This window comes from Euprymna scolopes, chromosome 12 (assembly GCF_053919585.1).
Source record: "Euprymna scolopes isolate OS-2025 chromosome 12, ASM5391958v1, whole genome shotgun sequence".
Taxonomy (NCBI): domain Eukaryota; kingdom Metazoa; phylum Mollusca; class Cephalopoda; order Sepiida; family Sepiolidae; genus Euprymna; species Euprymna scolopes.
This window is the reverse complement of record NC_136493.1, coordinates 9011489-9032203: the sequence shown is the minus strand read 5'-3', so window position 1 is coordinate 9032203 and position 20715 is coordinate 9011489. Positions and strand designations below refer to the sequence as shown.

At 33.2% G+C, this 20715-nt stretch overlaps 2 protein-coding genes across 11 annotated transcripts in view; both read left to right on the top strand.

Annotated features, from left to right (window-relative positions):
- LOC145291165 (transformer-2 protein homolog beta-like) overlaps positions 1–10558 on the top strand; it is a 31971-nt gene extending 21413 nt beyond the window's left edge. For 6 of the 10 annotated variants that reach the window (XM_080136704.1, XM_080136703.1, XM_080136700.1 and 3 more), the window contains 5 exons: positions 3922–4050; positions 4211–4270; positions 4789–4904; positions 5088–5176; positions 10098–10558. In XM_080136704.1, coding sequence (XP_079992830.1) covers positions 3922–4050; positions 4211–4270; positions 4789–4904; positions 5088–5176; positions 10098–10129 — 426 coding nt within the window. In that variant the 3' untranslated portion in view covers positions 10130–10558. Of the gene's footprint in view, positions 1–3921; positions 4051–4210; positions 4271–4788; positions 4905–5087; positions 5177–9728; positions 10005–10097 lie in introns of those variants that run through there. The other 4 variants (XM_080136705.1, XM_080136702.1, XM_080136699.1 and 1 more) reach the window with 1 other exon arrangement.
- LOC145291167 (uncharacterized) overlaps positions 10215–20715 on the top strand; it is a 31711-nt gene continuing 21210 nt past the window's right edge. The window contains exon 1 of the mRNA XM_080136706.1: positions 10215–10351. The gene's annotated coding sequence lies outside the window, so the exon portion shown is untranslated. The remainder of the gene's footprint in view (positions 10352–20715) is intronic.

The window sequence follows — 20715 nt, the reverse complement described above, 5'->3', positions numbered from 1 at the left end:
AACAGTTGAATAATATCGGGTTGTTTGCAGTGCCATGACGCGCATGGAAAGGGACCCTGCACTCATCCCCGGTGGGCTTTCCTGAGGCCACAATCCTAATTGGAGAAAGGTCAGCTGATGGTCTACTTGTGATGCATGTCTGAAGCTCCGCATAACCTCTTGTTTAGCTCCCCCTTACCGAAACTCTTAAAAAAAAAAATATGACGACAGTACAATCTAAAAATAAGCTTAAACCAGGATTAGGGACAAACAAATTCAACTTGCCTCCTCCCTTGAGGCTCTCATTCACAAATATCCGTGGGCTTAGAACTAACTTAGCTGATGTTGAAGCATTTCTCTTAACAAATACCCCGGATATCTTAGCACTAAGTGAGACTAACCTACACTCCTCCATTCCCTCTAACCACTTTAACATGCCTGGATATCTCCCACTCTGCCGTAAGGACTCTGACAGACATATGCACGGACTTGGAGTTTACATTCGTAATACCCTTCCCTTGACTAGAGAAACAAACCTAGAAACAGATGATCAAGCCTTTATGTGCTTTAGACTAAACGTGCAACACAGTATTAGCTACTATTATTTTCTCTACCGCTCTCCCTCGACTCAGGACTGCTCCATAATAAACAAAGTATCTGACAGTATAGACACGGCACTGTCCCTCGACACTAGCGCACAAATACATGTGTTTGGTGACTTTAATGTCCACCACAAAAACTGGCTTGGATTCTCTACTCACACAGATGCAGCGGGCAGCACAACCCATAGCTTCGCTATATCTCACTCCCTATCACAAATTGTTACGTTTCCAACCCGTTTCCCTGACCAGGAAGAACAACACGCATCACTTCTAGATCTGTTTTTGACCACAGTTCCCGATGACTGCATAGCGAAGGCCCACAGCGCACTCGGGAACGCTGATCATGCAGTGATAATGGTTGAAATCGCCCTAAACTCTAGTCCCAAAACTGAAGAGCCAGTGCTCAAAACAACGAGATATTATAATAAGGCTGACTGGGAAGCCATCAGGGAACTAATTAGAGATGCTCCATGGAAAAATATTTTCTCTCTCCCTGCTGAACAGTGTGCAAACGAGACCACTGACTGGTTCAAAACTGCAATCGAAGCGCATGTTCCCATGCGGAAATTTTATAGTAAGCCCCACTCTCCCCAATGGTTTACGTCGACTTGTGCAACTGCCATTACTCAAAAGCAGCATGCATACCGTAGGTTTAACCGACATAAGTCCAGTTCAAACAGACTGAAGTATATAGAAGCTAGAAATAACGTTAAGAAAGAAATAGCGACAGCTAAGAGAGAATTTACGGAAACCACTAAAAAGCGCATCGAAGCACAAAAACTAGGAACTCGAGACTTCTGGAAAATCTACAACAGTGTAGTAAATAATGGGCAATCAACAATTCCCCCACTAACCAACAATCACGAGGTTGTCTCCTCAGCAACCGACAAGGCTAACATGCTTGCCAGTCGGTTTGCCTCAAACTCCACACTGGACCCTTCCAACCACCCCCTACCTGACTTTCCTATGCGGACAGACGCCACACTAGACGATCTGAAAACCACCCCTGCTCAGGTGCATGCTATCATAAAAAACCTTGACACCTCAAAAGCATGTGGACCCGATCTTATCCCAGCTGTGCTATTAAAAAAGTGCTCAGCCGAAGTAGCTCCAGTTCTCTCCAAACTCTACAACAAATGTCTTAATGAAGCTTGCTTTCCGGGCTGTTGGAAAACTGCTTCTGTTGTACCAGTATTCAAGAATTCTGGCGAAAGGACAGACCCATCAAATTATCGCCCCATTAGCCTCCTCCCACTTTTTGCCAAAATATTTGAGACCATAATTAACCATGCTCTAGTCCATCATCTTACAGATGCTAAACTACTGACTGACAAACAATATGGATTTAGACAAGCCCGTTCCACAGCAGACATCCTCACCGTGATCTCTGAACGTATATACCAATCACTGGACAAAGCGGGGGAAGGCAGAGCGGTAGCTCTAGATATATCTAAGGCTTTTGACAGGGTATGGCATGAGGGTCTCCTCAGGAAGATTAGATCTTACGGTATCACTGGTAGAATACTTAACATAATTAAATCCTTCTTAGATAAGAGAAAAATCCAGGTAGTCCTCGACGGTCGCACATCTAAACAATATGATATAAATGCGGGAGTGCCCCAGGGTTCTATCCTTGGACCTCTATTGTTCCTGATATTCATAAATGACCTCCCCGACAACATTGCCTCTGAGATGGGTATATATGCTGATGACACTACACTCTATGGCAGACACGACAGGAAGACGAATGAACACATTTCTAAAGAAATGGCAGAAACACTAGAGGAAGACCTCCAATCTGTAGTGGAATGGGGACAAAAGTGGTTGGTCGCGTTCAATGCTGCCAAGACTAAACTAGTTTCATTCAATAATTACAAGAAACCCTCTCTACCACCAATAGCAATGGCCAACGACCCTTTATCTGAGAGTCCATCTTTCAAACTCCTTGGCCTAACGTTCACAGGAAACATGAGTTGGAACAATTACATTGAAGGTATTGCCAGGGCCGCTGCAAGAAAGGTAGGCTCTCTCTACCGTGCTAGAAAACTACTAACACCCGAAAGTATCCTGTACCTCTATAAGGCCACCATTCGCCCATGTATGGAGTATTGCTGCCACATCTGGGCTGGTGCATCTGCTACTAGTCTCTCGCTCCTTGACAAGGTTCAAAAGAGTCGCAAATCTGATAGGCCCTGAACTGGCATCTAAGCTTCAGCCTCTGTCCCATCGACGAAATGTTGCATCCCTCTGCCTGTTCTACAAGTATTTTAGTGGTGAATGCTCTGATGAACTGCAATCACTTGTGCCCCCACGACGCGAGCACCCTCGACAAACCCGACAGGCTACTAGATCCCACCCCCACACTGTAGAGGTCCCTAGATGTAAAAGATCTTTTTACTCCAATAGTTTCTTCCCCAGAACCGCAAGACTCTGGAATTCCATTCCAGGTCCCTGCTTCCCCAACAGTACTGACGTGCAGAAGTTCAAGTGTAACGTGAACCGACACCTTGCTGCCCAAATCCCTACATAGTACCCCAGTAGTTGTTGCCCCTGATAGTAGCCCCCTACACCAAAGTAGCAATTTGCCTTGTTTGGGGTGAAAATGTAATAAAAAAATAAAATAAAATAAAAATAAAAAAAAAGAAAAATAATACACTCTCACCTGAAAGATCTCCCTTTATGTTATACCGTTTCAAAAGCTTATGTCCATTAAGCACATACTAATAAAATGTAAAGATTTTGAAATAAAATTTCAGTTCTGAGTAAACAACATAGAAAAACTTCAGCACTGTACAAATATTAAATTTCCTTAAAAAAAAAAACAAGTGAACTGTACTGGAAAATATAACTCTTCCTATTCTACAAGACAAAAGAGTTTCATAAACTGGAACTGAATTTATAATCTTCTCATCTTGTATTTACCTCATAATAAATATAACGCCAGTGATTTGTTGCCCTGGCATAAACCAAATTGCATTTCATATATGCTGATTTTAAAAGCAAAAGAAAAAAGTTTTTAATTATAAAACAAACTTTGACCTTTAAATTATGCTAGAGTGATTGATGAGACTGTTAAACACCAAACAGAAATGTTTTTATTTTATTCAGTTTACTGGAAAAGCATACATTTTTAATATAACTTAGTTTATTTTTATATAATAACATCAATATTTTGTATATAAAGAATTGCATTAATAGTATTTTAAATTATGTATAATTCATTTGATTTTAGAAATCTTCAGTAAATAACTGCTTCCCTTTCCTTAGGAGTCTTTCCCCCCAAACCATCTTAAAATATTTAATTATTAATATTAAAAGGTTTATTTTAACTTAATTTCAGGATAATCCAGAACCTTCAAGATGTCTTGGTGTGTTTGGCTTGAGTTTATATACACAAGAAAGGGATCTTAGAGAAGTTTTCACCAAATATGGTCCCGTTGAAGATGTCCAAGTTGTATATGACAGACAAGTAATTGACTTTTTTATATATATATATAAATTTCTGTTTATAAAAGAAATGTCATAAGCTGAAAAATTTTTTCACTTAATTTTAATCTTAATTCACTCCATAAAACTCTTTCTGATCAGAAAATTCAAGTTATTAAACCTATTCTTGCTTTATATTTCAGACAAGTAGATCTCGTGGCTTTGCATTTGTGTATTTCCGAGCAACCCATGATGCAATGGAGGTGAGTTTTTCTTCACATAATCAAATTAAAAAAAGAAATCCAGAATTGCAAACATGCAAGTTGGTTTAATAACTGCTTGTAATGTCTAATTTTTCCAACTATTTACCCTAGACTAATTTCCTATTTGTATCAAATGATTTATGCTTGAAAATTCATTACTGTACACCTTGTAAAGTCTTGTAATAATTTTTGTAATTAACCTTTATATGGACTAAATATATTAATAACTAGATTTTTTAATAAAATTTCTAGTTTTTGCACACTTCTGGGCCAAAGACCTGGGAATTTGGTTGAAAACACAGTCTCAAGTTTTGCAGCTGAATCTCATTGGTTGGCATTTATACTTGAATCATTTGAAAAGTATTGAAAACTACAAAATCATGTGAAATTATCAATCCTTCCAATCAGGTTTTAAAACCTGTGTAGATTGTAGAATTTGAAAAAAAAAAAAAAAAATTTTTTTTTTTAATTTTACTTTACTTTATATTTTATCAAATTAACATTTTTCTCTTTTACAGGCTAAAGACAGATGTAATGGCATAGAAGTTGATGGTAGGCGTATTCGGGTCGATTATTCAATAACTGAGAGGGCCCATACTCCAACTCCTGGAATTTATCTTGGAAAGCCAACATCGTAAGTTATGGAATCTTTGATAAATTTATTTTCTATTTCACTTTACATTAATATCCTAAATTAAATATACCATTTTCTTCCAAATCTGTTAATCTTAATGTTTTGAACGATTTGATATTCCATTGAAGGCAAAAAAGATTACTACATAAACTTTGACAGAATTTTCTTTTTCTTTTATTACAGAGAAGGCAGAAGCAAACGTTCTCCTTCCCCCTATTATCGACGTAGTAGCAGTCGATATTCGCGATCACGTTCCAGATCTTATTCTCCACGTGAGTAAAATTCATGTATATATTCTTTTCCCCATTTTATTGTGGCACTACAGCTGAAGTAAGTCTACCCTCTTGCTGTGTGTTTCGTTATTAGATTTTCTAAATGGTTCTGCACAATTAGGAAAATTTGAGTTCTCTTTAATATCATTTCAAATTTTAGTTCAGTAATTTCACCAGATCTTTCTGGCCGGGTGCATTTATCTAAATAATAACCAGTTGTCATGTTTTTAATTTTAAGATCAGCTTTTTGTAAAATGAGGATTTCCCCCCCCCCCCCCCCCCCCCCCCCAAAAAAAATCCTCACATTTAAATTATTAAGACTAGATATTAAAAATATATTTAGCATTAATATTGTGGATTTTACAAGTTTATATTTCTAGTATCAAATTGTAGCAAAGAGCATATAAATGAGAAAAATAACCAGGTAGACTGGTATTTCCTTTGACAGACATTTGATTTCTTTTCATTCAGACAAATACAACTAGAATGGTATTGATGTGATAGTTAAACTAGAGATAATCTCCTCATGGCTAGAATAGTAAATTAATAGCTTGTATTTGTATATTCTACTGTCCATTGTGTGCTCGTTTTTGTTGCTCATAAAATTTCAACCATGATTAGACAACTGCATATATCTCGCTGAAGCTGCGACTATCGCTAAATTGAATCGTATGATCCGAGAATTTTTTTTCTTTAAATTGCCTAAATTCTATCCTAATTAGATTTTACAAACTTCCTTCCCCTTGATATCTAGTTTAATAGTTCCCATATGCATACATTTAATTCCAACCCTTTTCTTTCTCTTCCACACTCATTTCTATTGCTCCTCAATTCTCATTTTTCTTATCTTTGTCCGTGTATATAAGATAGCAATATACTATCGGGGAAATGTTTTTTGTCCGTTTTTATCTTCACTATGATACAGATCTAAGATGTGTCTATATATCAATTTTCAGTGGTTGAAAACTGAATTTGTATTTTTTATGATATTTAATCTGGGTTTCAATATTTGTGTAGTTCTCAGTTCTAAGGTTTCATAAAATTGACCCCACAACCACTTTTCAAATATTTATCATTCGCATGAAATTTTAACAATAGATATTAGACACAAATTATACAAGATTTTTAAGAATCTGGTAGGTGGGATTAAGCCTCTAATGCTGGATATTCTTACATTTATTTTTTTAAGTAACTATGCATTACAATTTGGTAGGATTTAATTGATCATTTTCTTTCCAATCATGCACTTTATGCTTTATTTTAACTCTCTCTCTCTGCTTTATATTTCCACTTTTTCTCAGAAACTACTGGAACAATTTGGCTTAAATTTATCATGCACCTTTATTAGGTGTAGTGAACTAAGTATTATGGTAACTATTCCATATACAGTTTGATAAGAATTAGTAGTTAACGCAAAAATTACTAATTTAACCATTAATTTTGTATAAAGTACTCCTAAGTTAATTAGCTAAAAATTCCCCATTTTTTAACAAAAAGTCTAGTCTATATTTTTCAAAAAAAAATCTATTCGCTTGTAGATTAATTGTCCTTATTCACATAGATGGAATGACTTTGTGCCACAAGAGTAAAATAAATGGTTCTGATTGACTAGTAAAATGAGGGAATTTCAAATAGAAACTAAGATTTTATTTTATTATTCCTATTAAAAAATATAATTTTCAATATTTGTCAGTTTGCAGGGTAAATAAAATATTTCAGTCTCATTAGTGGCCAGAAGTAACCAATGAGTGCAGTTATCATAAACTTAAAAAATTGATCTAGGACTTCCAGGAAAATATGCAATTACGCGTACCTTTGCTAAAATCTATTGTGTATTAAAAACAACCATAGGTGCAAAGATAGACAGATTAAGGCTTTTTGTATGAAGAATAATAGTACTCTTGCTTTTGTAAATTTTTTGCAGCATGCTAATATTTTCTAGATATATACATTTGGATATAACAATTAAGTTCTGAGGAGTTTTTTTTTTTTTTTTTTTAAACTTCGTATTTAAAATGTAATAAGTGTACTCCAGCAGTTTTTCTATGATATATCATCAAAAGGACTCTTGTGTATAGCGTTCAAGTTCGATTGTTGGGTCATTTTTACTAATTAATTCTCTTGGAAAAGTTAAAAATCCATATATCCTCCTTCCAGCTATGGGTAAATAGTAAGGTAGTCTAAGCTCTTGAGCTTCACTTGGGCAACTAATCTAGAAGGAAAACTAAAATAACATCACAGGATTTGCACAGTCCTTGAAATTTTACTTTTGCCTTGAAAAGGCCTTATTTTTTACCTTGAAAAGGCCCTGAAAATTGTATTCTTTATGTACAGTAAAAATTTGTGTTTATTAAAAAATTCAAAATACATCGTTCTGAAATTGCATAGTATTATTGATACAAGAGTTACGTCCCCTTATCACAAAATAGCTTCATAACAATTGTTCCTTGCGTGGACAGGACTCTCCAATAGCGAATTTCTTTCTCTTCCCAAATGACAGCTGTTTAGGTTGGAAATTTAAAAGCTGTAAAAAGTTCATATTTGAGATGAAAAGCATTTAAAACTACTTTTAAAACACCAAAAAATTATGCATGTAGATTACAAAGTAACTTTTATGGGCTATGGTAATATTTGTTCTTTGAATTGCTGTGGATTATAAAACAAACCTCAAATTTTGCTTTAAAAAGTCTTTAAAAATGGACATAAAATATCTGTATGAACCCTGCATCAGTCTTTGTTTATTCTAGCATTGTTTTAAGTCTTTAACAATAGCAATGTTGTTTCAGAAGAGATTGAGTTGAAGATTGCACAATCCTTCGTTTACTTATTATTGTTGTATCCATCATCTGTTGGCGACTATGAAAGTAACATGTGCATGAATAAAGTGTTGCGACAATTGGGAATCTGAAAAATATTTCTGATTCCAAAAAACAATTTTTATTTTTTTCTTTACGATAATAAAATGATCAATTATTTATTACAAGATTGTTTATTTATAATATAAGGCCATTATAAAACAGCAGGTTAGGATTTTTTTTAATCTCTCCCCCCCCCCCCCCCCCCCCAAAAAAAAAAAAATTAAGTTAAACAAATTAAATTGTTGTTTTTTTTTTTTTTTTTTTTTTTTTCAAGCCTTTTGAAATGTTCAAATTTCTTTTGGTACCTATTTGTTAAACATGATCACTGAATGCACAGTTTAGTATAAGACGCTTTCTTCCCTAGTGCCACTCTGATCTTTATTTCAGAGAATATATAAACAGTGACTAAACCATGCATTGTATTTATTTTTCTCAGTTTAAAATTTTTTAAATCTTATACTTATTTTCTTTTGAAATTAAATTCCTTTTAAATTTATGGCGAATTTAAAAATTTGATTGCTAAAATTCTCTAAAAACTAGTTTTACTAAATTTAAGTGCAAATGGCACAACAAAAAATATAGATGAAAATCTTGCAGAGTTTATCAAAATCTTGGATACAATACATGGAGAAAACTTTTAGAAATTTGTCAAATTTAAAAAAAAAAAAAAGTCTGCATTTAAAAGTACCCCTCTAACAACACACACTCACGAAAATGATTTTATTTTTTTAGGCAATTGTGTGTGAACACACTGAAAAAAATTTCAGAATTTAGAGTAATTAGTTAAAATGATCTCCCCCATTCTGAGGCTATTAACTAAATTTTATAGCATTAACCCTAAGTCTGCTAAGCAGTAAATTTAATTTTCGTATTACCACCCACAGTTGGTAAGTAGTGAGAAGTCATGTTTTTTATTACTTTATACTAACAGTTTGGTTAGGAACATTAACATGATCCTAATTTATATTTGAAAAAAAAAAAAGTTGCATGTTCTTATTTTGGGGTGAAATATTTTGAGGTGTATATAGCTTTAAATGGGAGCTAAGACCCCCCACCTAAATTTTTGAGTAGATTAACATTTCATAAAGTTATTTAGAGAATTTAAAAACAATGCTATCTTTTTCATTATCATTTTCATTATCGTTTTACTGGTCCTAAAATCTATTTTTGATATTTATTCCAAAGTTGCTGAATTTTCCCAAATTCAATAAAATTAAAATATTTTTTCAATTATTAATGAACTAATACAAATCTGCTTTAAAAATATCTCTATATTTGTGAGCAAAAATATGCTCACATTACACTGAGGTTTTACAATAATTTGGGGGGGGATAAAATCTAAAAATATTCAAACATTTAAAAGAATAATCAGAATTGTGAATTTAGAACAGAATTGCTAAATTTATCAGAATCATCCCATCACTAATATGTATTAAATAACGGGTTTTTCTTTTTCTATAACCACTTCAAAAAACTTCCATAAACATACATACATACACACATATATGCACAATATCTGGGCAGTGGCTTTTAATTTTCAAGATATTTTCAAATAAACCTTGGATCTCAGAATTGTTGCATTCATTCCATTTGTGTGAATTGAATTCAAGTTTGTTGGCTTAGCCAAATTCTTCTCTTTAGCTGTGTTGCTGCAGAGTTATTACATGATTCTTTTGTTTCCCTTTTTTCCTCAGGTCACTATTGAGATGAGCCTACAGTAAAACTGCAGTTCTTCAATTAATGTACATAGTAATGGTGTAGTCATTCATTTGTGCCTGTCAAGATTTCTCAAGCCAATTTAAAGAATACAAAAAAAAAAAAAAAACTGAATCATCCACAACTTCTCATGTTTACTTTCCCTTTTTTTCTAGTAAAAAAACTGAACATCTTGTAGCAGTAGTTATCTGTGCTTTTTTATTTGACTACACTGTTCACAACTTCAATAAAGACATTGGGAATACCTGTTTTTATATTGTTGTTTTGTAATCTCTGAATCCAGGCTAATTACGAGCCTGCAGAGCTGTCCAACATATTAACACTACTTATTCTTGTATTGTATAAAGGTATTGAAGAAAGAAATGAAATGGGCTGGTGAAGAAAGAACTCAGAAATCAAATGGGGATTGAAGAAAGAATGAAGGCAAATCGGAATAGGCTGAATGAAAATCGTGGAAGCTAAGAAAATGAGAAAAAAAATTGAAGATAAATCGGTGGCTTAAGAGAGAGAGCAGGGAATGTGAAATATGGGTTTGATATGCGAACATAGAAGAGTCTTTAGCAGAGTGTAAAGAAGCCGCAAGACCAATTGGAATGAACGGGTAACATTTTTATTCCTGTTTTCCTTTATTTGACCCCTCACCGACAAATTGACGACAACTTGACTGAAAGATCATTTTGCTTGACTTGAACTGTCTTTTAAGCAATTTCTTTGTAAATTTATCATTCCACAAATTACCTTTCGAATAAGAAAAAATAAATGGTAATATTTCATTATTTAATGGTGAAAGCTTGCCAACATGCAAAAATTCGTAATTGTAAAATCTGTTCATGAATTTTAAAAAGCTATTTTGGCTTTCTTTTTAGCAAGTGATCTTTTTGATTTTCTTTACAAAAGTGTAAAAAGAATTTAAGCTAAAATAGTTGTCAATCATCAATGCTACATGCCAACAATTCGCTAAAACTTAAGAACTTTAATATGCAAATATTTTACTAAATATTTTTTATCTTAGAAATATTCTTGTTCTATTTACTAAAAACACTAGCTTAGATTTTTTTCTATAACACATGGCATTTAACCTGATAAGTTTTTCTTAGAATATTTTTCATATACTGATATTGGTCATTCTTAGCATTTTAATAGCAATTTTTTTCCCCCATATAAAACTGTCTCCTCATTAAACCAATTACATTTGGTGGCGTGTCAGATTTTTTTTTTTATGGCATTTCAGAAAACTGTCCAGGGGAGGGGTTAATGTACGTGTGTGTATACTGCTTAAATTCCACAAGTTTGGTAAACAACAAGTTTGTAAATTGCAAACTCTAAAAAGCCAGCATAAAAAAATGTAAACTTTTTTTTTTTTTTTTTTTTTTTTTTTTTGTTCCTCATCAATATTTACCATGCAAGTCTCTGAATTTCTGAAATGACCTGACTCAAATGTTCAACAGTAAAGTGATTGAGGTGACCTGGAGTTTTTCTCTTTTTGTGTGCCTTAAGTTTCAACTGATCAAAAGAACAAGAATACTAGAGTTGAAGTTTTTCTTCAGATCAACACATCAGTGTTACATGCTTGTTGGAGAGACCTTGAATATAAAATTACTATCATCGAAACCCAGATAATTTGTTTTATACTTCATTTTATTTCAACTAAAGGATATTTTTCAAATGTTTTCTATCAATTTCCAACTTAGTAATCTTAGTCTTAAAGTTAGTTTTCATTAAAAAAAAAAATGCAACTGTGTAGATTCTTTATTGTCTGTAAAATTTTATTGCCTGTAATCTTTTTGCAGCAGCAAGTACAGTGTATGAAACTTTTTGCTGAAGACGTAAAATCTTATTGAAGATGCATCACTCTAGAGTTTGCCTTTGTCATTGTACCCATGAAAACCGAATACATCAATGCCACTTTGGCATTTACTTGGCAAGTTTAAGTGCAACAGAAGTGATTAGTTAGATTTCCTGTCATTTCTAATCTTAATTTAGCAATTATTCAAATCTATTTGAAGTTCTGGCTGTTGCAGATCTCATTTTTAAATTTTGGAGAAGTAATTATAAATGTAGAATTTTGATGTTTGTTAACTGCATGCTAATTCTAAATAAGTTTAACCTTTAGTAATTTTTAAATGATTTAAAAAAAAAAAAAAGTGCAAACGTCAAACATTCATCATTCATTTCAATATTTTGTTTCCTCCCTCTTTCTTTTTTTTTCTCTCTCTCTCTCTCTCTTACCCACTCGCTACTTGGTAGAATTGAAATATAAAGAAACTTCTTTCTAACCAAATTTCAATTGAAGCCCAACCTCAATACATAAAAATGGAAAGAATTCATCTGAATGGGGAAACTATCAGGTACTTCTTTGAAGGTATAGCTATTTAAAAAAGAAAAATAAAAAAAATCAACCAGCAAAATTTAAGTCATCCTAGCAAGGTAAGTTATGGTGTTTTATTATCTATGAAGTTTTGCGTACCCTTTCCATGATTATCATGAACGGATTTACTCAAAACATTCTCCAGATGTCGAAGCTACAAAAGAAAAATTTCCGGCCACCAGTTGTACTACTCTGCAGTTTCAGTGATTCAGAAGATGCTCCTCACCCTTCTCCTTTTTTTCTTATTTTAATGCAAATAAAGATTTAAAAATAACTGTCCCTCTCATTTCCCAACTTGAGATGTTATTGATGAAATTTGAATAAAAGAAAAAAGAAATACTTAAGGCTTTTGTTGTGGGCATGTGCATTTGTCGTGTATAATCAGTTATCACACCACTAATAAATCTGCATGTATATTTTGTCATCTCTTCTATTAAAAAAAATGCTAGTATATTCTCTTTTGCACAGGTTTTCCTCTATTTCTTGTCAAAATGGAAACAAAACATTTAGATGTTCTACATTAGCATTAGAATGTTACGATAAAGATTATTAAAGTTGAAAGATATTTGGGCTTTTTTTTTTTTTTTTTTTACTGAAAGAAGGAAAGGTAGTTATTTGCCAACCCATTTTATACAAGGTTTTAAGTGTATAACTTTTTTCTAACTTTAGATAATAATGTCACAACTTAACAATTTCATGTTAATATTATACTAGTTTATGAAACTTTGAAACTTGACAAATTAAGTTATGCTTTGTATGAAAGAGAATGCAGTTTCATATTAGAATTTTTTAAATTTCTACTTTATCTTAGAATATACAATTATTTAAATTCTTTTAAAAATGCATTCTGATTTTCTAAATCAGATCAGCACCAGACAAAGGTCATTAATGAAAAAAAATTAGGAAAATTTATATAAATATTTCTGGAAAAAGAAAAAAAAACGCCTAACAAAAATTAATGCGCTTCTACGCTATTAAAATTAGAATAAAATGTAGCCGATAAATGAGTTTTCGGATCTAAAAAAAAAAAAATTCTAGTAAATTACAGTATTAGCTTGCAAATTATGCAGTCAAAATTACCTGAACATTACTTTAAAAAACAAAAAAAAAACTTTAATCATGTTAGCATGTGAAAAATTGCACCCATCTTGTTTTATAAAATAATTCAAAACAGAAAATTACCTCCCTTTTGAACTCTCCTGTGTCTTACATATTGAAATACAATTGTTTTCTTGCAATTTTATTTTCTGTTTGCTTTAATAAGTAAATTTCTACTTCATCAATTTTCGTAAATTTTCAGATATAATCATCTTAAAAATACAAGGAATACGTAGATACCATTGTTTTCATGTGAAATTCAGTTTTACGATTTCCAAAATTTCATTTTAATAGTGTAGAAGTGTCAAAATTAGTTTTCTTCAGGCAATGTCAAAATACTTGAAAGTGAATGGATGAAATTGTGTATGTTTGAAAGTGTACCATAAACGAACAACACACAAATAGTTTCAAGCATATGCATTTTACATACGTACATATGTGGTTATAATCACATGTTCATGAGGCATGAAATAGTTGATTGAGACAATGTTGTCCTTTTGAAGTTGTGCTCGCTTAATGTTGGTCAGTTTAATTTGTTCTCAGTTTGTCTTCTATTCAATCAGAAATGTGATTGGGTTTTGATTGTATTTTTGCAGTCATAGTACCCAAATTCTGCTGGGTGAATCAGGAAAACATTAGCAGCCTTCTTGTATTTGAAAACCTTGTCACTGATGTTAAAACCTCATTGGTAACGTGAAAGAACATTCTTAACAGCACGTTTGGGGTAATCTCATTTAACTGAATTAATAAAATCTTCATTTAATCTCTTTTCTCTTGTTCAGGACTTAAACATTTTCTTATTCTTCACTTCTTGCTGTTCAGGGGTCAGCAGTTCCCAAATTTCACTCTGCTATCCTGTCCAATCATTTGCTGCTAAGCTGTTTGATTTACAAACCTTACTGCAATTTATGACTTCTATCCTTTGCAATAATTTCTCCAGGAGAATGGACATTCTGCATGGCCATACTAGTGTGTAATTGATTTATTCTTATGTTTAGTAAATGTAGTGCTGTTAGTAAATCCTGATATGTTGGGTTTGGTCAGATTTCACATTGCATATTCGTCTTTCATGGATGTATTTTAATAGACTGAAACCCATGTGCTTGTGTATTTGAATCCTTCTCTTTAAAAGCAATTATGTCACTAGTGGTTTGTAATTTTGTTTAATTTAAAAAAAAAAGAATTTGATTAGGCAATCACAATTTTATTAACTGTAGAATCAATTAGCTTTTCAGAGGCATTTAAAAAAAATTACAATCCTTGAAAATCTATTAAATGGCCTAAATGAACAAATATTTTGTGATTTAATGTTTATAAAATTTATGCACAAAGCTGTAACTCGTGAAATTATTCTTCTAGTGTTATATAAAACTATCCAAAGAAACTAATTGACTTTGAGGCAATAGCATGTTTTTAGACAGGCCTTAGATTTGATGACGTGTTAAATATTAAAAAATAAAACTCCTTCTGATTGACTATGAATTATTTAAAACACATTGCTGAACTGGGTGAAAATTAAAACGTTTAAATTGAGATCAAATGTTTAAAAACGTTGACGTACCAAAAATGTTGACAGGGTTTCAACTTGTGACATATTGCCAAAGCATAGTGCATCTATAATTATCAATCTGGCTTTGTAAATGTAGAATTAAATTGGAGATAACCTTCCAAAACTCAAACTTTGGTTGACTAACAAATGTTAATGGAAGTGTTTCAACCAATCTGAAAAACCTGGGGTTTTCATTTATTCGTGATTAAGGTCCAGTTTATGGCCACTAGAGAATGCAGAAAATCTCCATATATTTGACAAATTGAAAGCAATCCATCTATTATATTTTAAAACTCGAATACTCTTGCTTAAGCATTGAAACCTTCCATCCGGTCGTAAAAATTCTACAAATGTGCTAGTAAATAAAAGGAAACCCATGAAATTTTTCTTTATCAAATTTTTTTGCATTTCAAATAAAACTGTAAATCCCTTTTGCGTTTTTCTATTAGCATCTTACAAATTTATTTGTATTTTTCATTGCAAGTTGAGATCGTTTTCAAACAAAACAAACGTTTACGACTTAGTCTTCTAAGCTTAAAATTACTCAGATCAGCTTGCCCAGTTGTTAAAAATGTATTTAAAAAAAAAACCAAAAAAAAACTACTTAACTGTCAACACATAACATCCAATTTTTAAAACCGAAAATAATAAAAATTGTTTTTAGCATCCCAAATTTTAAAAATGATTTTCATTGTAAGTTGGAATCGTTTTCAAACTAACAAAGCAGCAAATTTTGTTCTAATGTAAAAAAGAAAACTAAATTTACATTTTTAAAAAATATTTTCTTACCCATGTGCATGATTAAAACTAATGATAAAAATTTAGAACTTAAAAATAAAATAAAGAAATTGTACATATTTTTATTTTTTTACATCCCAAATTAAATATTTACAATTATTTTATTTGTATTTTTCATTGGAAGTTAAAATCGTTTTAAACAAAACAAATACGGGTAAATTTTTACTTGGTTTCCACCTTAACATTTTCCTTTTAAAATTATTCGTTTTCAGCATATCTGAATTTTCCACAAATAAGTAGTTTTCCGGATATTAAGCAATGTAATTTTTTATGTAAAAAGTGGTGTCCATTGTACATGCAAGCACACATTTTTTTTAATTCCCCCCCACCTCCCCCATATATACTGATCCAACAGATCAAGGGTAGTCTAGTACTTATTAAATGTTGAAGAAAAAAAAAATTATTAGTATTTTTACAATCTTAAATCCTTGCAATCAGATTTTGAATTTAGGATTGTTTAAACTGCTCGATGCAAAATAGATTCTGGACAAAGTTAATTTCTTATACATCTTTGGCTGAATGATTATATAACACAATTTAAAGGTATCATTGAAAGCCTTCAATGTTGCTGTCATCAGATAACTTAAAATAAAACCAAGTGGCAAGTTTCTGTTTATGATAGTGCCTGCTATTATGAAAGTGATAGGAAAACTGCAAAGAAATGCAGCCACAGACAGGAGACGTTATTTCCATGGGAAGTGCTCGGCTGAGCTCCAATCTCTGGTGCCCCTCCCCAATCTTTCACGAAAAAACACCCATCTAGTTGAAACCACTGTCAGTAATTTTTACCACTCTTTATCCGTGCCTAACGTAGATGCACGCCTATGCAACTCTCTTCCGGTTTCCCACCTGACTACAACTTGATGTCTCAAGTCCAACATAAACAAGTTCCTGATTAATTGCCTCCTTAAGGAAGACACTTTATCAGATCTCCATTACTAGCGATATTGTCTCATTGATTACTGTACATGCAATAACCCGTATCCCTGAGTGGATTCCAGGCCTTGATAAGTGGTAACTTCCATGTAAAAAAAAAAAAAAAAAAAAAAAAAAAACACTTATATGTCCAGTTTTGGCCGTGTCACATTTGCAACCAACTAAAATACTTCTCTCTCTCTCGCTCTCTCTCTCTCTCATCAAACTTCACCATTTGCTGAGCTGCAGGGATTCCATTTTTCATTTAATTTATAAACCGTTTTGTCCTTTTTTTTTTTTTTTCTATCGATGTTTAAATAGGTTTAGCAGCTCAATCTTATTGTGCCACATCGTTCTAATAAGTGTCTTGTGAACAACCTTGATGAGATATAAATGGTATTTAATTTAAGACATGTTCTCTCAGTGAAGTTCTCGGTCAACTGGTAATTTTAAAATCTCAATCTGCTGTCACTAATAAGATATACACCTCTGAATCTATTAGAGAATATCAATTACGGTTTAATGAGAAGTCTGCCCAAACAAAAAGCAGAAATAAAGGAGTTGGTGAATTAAAGATTTATTGATAAGGATGTTTATCTGGAAGGAAATGTAGACACACACAAAGCCCAGAAGGAGGCTAAACAATTAATTTTCCAAATATACTATGGACAGATGACTGAATGCCGGTTTCCATGGAATCAAAAGAATCTATAAAGTTACCGAAGCAGTATCTGATCCAGTTAGCTAATTTTGAAGGATTGTTGCAGATGGCTGTTGATGAAATCGACATCAAGATGATCAGCTTTGACAAAGATTTTATAACTTGTGAATTGTTACATGAGTAAAGGGAAACCACTCTTGAGTGAAAGTTGATGCATCAGCTTTTAAATTTTTACTTTATTTATTTTTTTTTTTTACAAGGGAATCACCACTTATCAAGACCTGAAGCCTACTCAAGAATAATGATCAGTTGTGGTGAGAAGTGGTATTTCTGGTGATGACTCAACAAGAATTTGTTTACATTGTATTTTAATATTGTAAGTAACTGGAAAGCAGTTCTAGGAAAGCTTTGTTCATGGAATTTTAGCATAGATTTAGAGCAGTGGATGTAGCTAGACGTGTGCTTATGAAGTTTTGCAGGGGGTGGGGACCAAAGATTGGAGCTCAGTCGAACATTTGTCATGAAAATGATACAGTAAAAATAGATGTGCAGCATCTCTTTGAGAAACTTAGCACATTTATCCATTGTGCTGTGGATCTACGTTTGGACAAAACATGGTTTGAATCAAAGATTTTAGAACATAAGACTAACTTTGCTTTACATATTAGACATTCAAACAGGTCTCTTCATCTTGTTATTGTCATGATTATTTTTTTATGTTTGTCCTCAGATTTACCTCAGCTATCCTGTGGTAAACCCTGGGGATACTCTGAATTCTATTCTCCAGATATTTATACCTCTATATTTCCATTTTAAAGGTTAAAAATTTCACATCAGTCAAAACGTCTGAATCTCTATAACAATATTCAAGATGAGTGAATGAGAATAATTGAGTAGCAGATAAGCATGTAATGTAGTTTGGTTTTATGCACATGCTCCCTTTGGTAAACTGGATAAGCATCTATGGTCAAAAAAGGGCATCAGGCTGGCCATACAATGTAAGATGTACAAACCTACATCTTATATTGAGACCACATTAAAAAGCTGGAGGCAGTGCAACAATGCCACTTCAATAGAATAATGAAAATCAAGTGGAATGATTTTTGCGAAAGTTGAAGTCCTAAAAAGAGCACATATGGAAAACATAGAAGCAGTGCTTGCAACCACGCAACTGCGTTGGACTTGTCATGTAAGAATGGCGGATGACTGAATCCCGAAAAAGCTCCTCAATGGAGAGCTAGTGGATGGGCAAAAATTCTGGTCCAAAGTAATAGTTGTCACACACCACCTAAAGGAAATAGGCATTGATATCCCAAAGTGATCAACGGAATTGATACAGCAGTTTACACAAAGGGAAGATAGTAATTGAGAATATAAGAGCGGTTGCAGCCCAGCAGACACAATCCCAGCTGCTTTGCATGTTCTACCTGTGGAAAGACATTCTACATTAGAGCTCCAACACCAAGAGATAATGGCACCATTGTCAGCCGTGCTGCTTCTTATGTAAGGGAAAAAAAAAACGTTTTAGTAAATCAAGTTTATTTTGAGTATTTTTTTTTTTTTTTTTTTTTTTCAAAACAAATGATTAGAATTTAGTAAACTTGCTGATGTACAGGAAATTGTATTGGGTACTTGTGCATCTATGTTACCGCGCTGAAATATTAATCCATTTCTTGGAGCCCTTCATATGTGAACATTCGTGCATTATCGCATTTTGAATTCACCAGCTGACTTCATTGTCAATGCGGTTGTTGTTCCTGATCATGCTTCCCAGGTATTTAAATGTTGAAACCACTTTTAATTCTTTGTCATTTAGCTTAATGGATGGCTTACATAGGTACAACTTATCAGGTGCTGGCTGGTACATCAATTCAGTTTTTCTCATGTTAATCTGCAGTCTGATGTTTGTGCAGTATGTGAGGAGCAGTTTACCATCCTCTGTATGTTTTTTACAGTGATCACCACTTATCAAGGCCCGGAAGCCACTCAGGGATAAGGGTTATTGCAAGTACATTACGTTAGTGTGGAGATTTGATGAAGTGTTTACTTAAGGGGGCGGTTGATTAGGAATTTGTTAACATTGGACTTGAAGACATCCAAGTTGTAGTCCGGTGGGAAGCAGGCAGACAGAACAGAGTTCCACAGGCGTGCAGTTCTAAGAATGTTCATGGAATCCACGTTTTGATTTAGGCACAGATATAGAGTGGGGGAAATTTTTCACAGTGGATTCAGCTAGACGGGTGTTTTTCGTAAAAGATTGGCGAGGGAGGAACAGAGATTGGAGTTCAGACGAGCACCTGCCATGAAAATAACGATAAAAGAAAGATAGGCTCGCAACGTCTCTTCTATGGGAGAGAGGTTGCAGGGTAGAGAAAAGGGCATCCCCCACTAAACCACGAAGTCTATTTTGTACTCTGTCAAGGCATGATAGGCTGTTTTTAGCAGCTCCTGCCCAGATATGGCAACAGTATTCCATCCTTGGACGTACTTTGCTTTTATATAGATAGAGAATTGCATCAGTAGTGAGATATCTTCTAGAGCGGTAGAAGGATCCCACCATCTTTCCAGCGACCTTGGCAACAGACTTGATGTATGTGTATTTTTCTTCATGCACCACCAGGGCAGTATTATCTGTGAATAATAACATGATCAGTTCTTTGGTCTTCGTCCTCAGACCAGAGCTGAGATCTTGCTTAGTTTCATTTCTCTTTGTTAGCTGTGGTCGGGTTGCTTAGCTTGCATTTCAGTACATGATTTCTTTCATCGATGTTCTTTTGATTTCATGGTCATTCTCATTGAACCAGTCAGCATTTGGTCTTATGGTATAGACAAGTACCTCTGCAGCTGACTCGAAAGTTGCTTTGCTCAGCGCTACATTTTGTCAGGATTCTTCTTTTTCCATGCATATCCTTAAGGCTGCGGCCATTTCTTCCAGTTCCCTCAATTTTTTTTTTATCTTTCAGAGTGCGATGTTCAACTTCTTTTTACATAGGGTTTTTCTTCTGCGGTATATTGGCATAATATCAAACTTAAAGGAAGAGCATATGATGTAGTGGTCAGTGTAATAACCGGGGTACCTTATTGCTTTTGTGTCATTTGCCTACTGTAGGTCTTCATGTCTGACAATAATATAGTCTTAACTCATTATTTTAAGGGAGTTAACTATTTTACTAAAAATTGTAAGAAAAAATTTTCTTTCAATTATTTTAGTTAATTTAACAAAATTTTATAAAATTTAATAACACAAATGTAAAATGCAACAATATTGTAATTTTCCTTAAAACATTCAAGTAACTAAGAATTTTTTTTAACTACTGTAGTAAAATAGAGTTACCTCCCTCAGAACAATGAATTAAAGAGTCTGAATTGCTAAAAAAAATCATTCTTTAATCTGATACAAAATACTTAAAATTAAATTAGGTATTATCAGCTCATCTTAATGAAGCATGTGTCTCACTCGCAACACAGACATTAACGCAACTCCTGTTCAACGTTCGTTTTTCTTTCTGGGATTGACATCGCAACATCAAATAACCAACCCAAGGGGAGACAATTTCTAACAGAACAATGATTCTA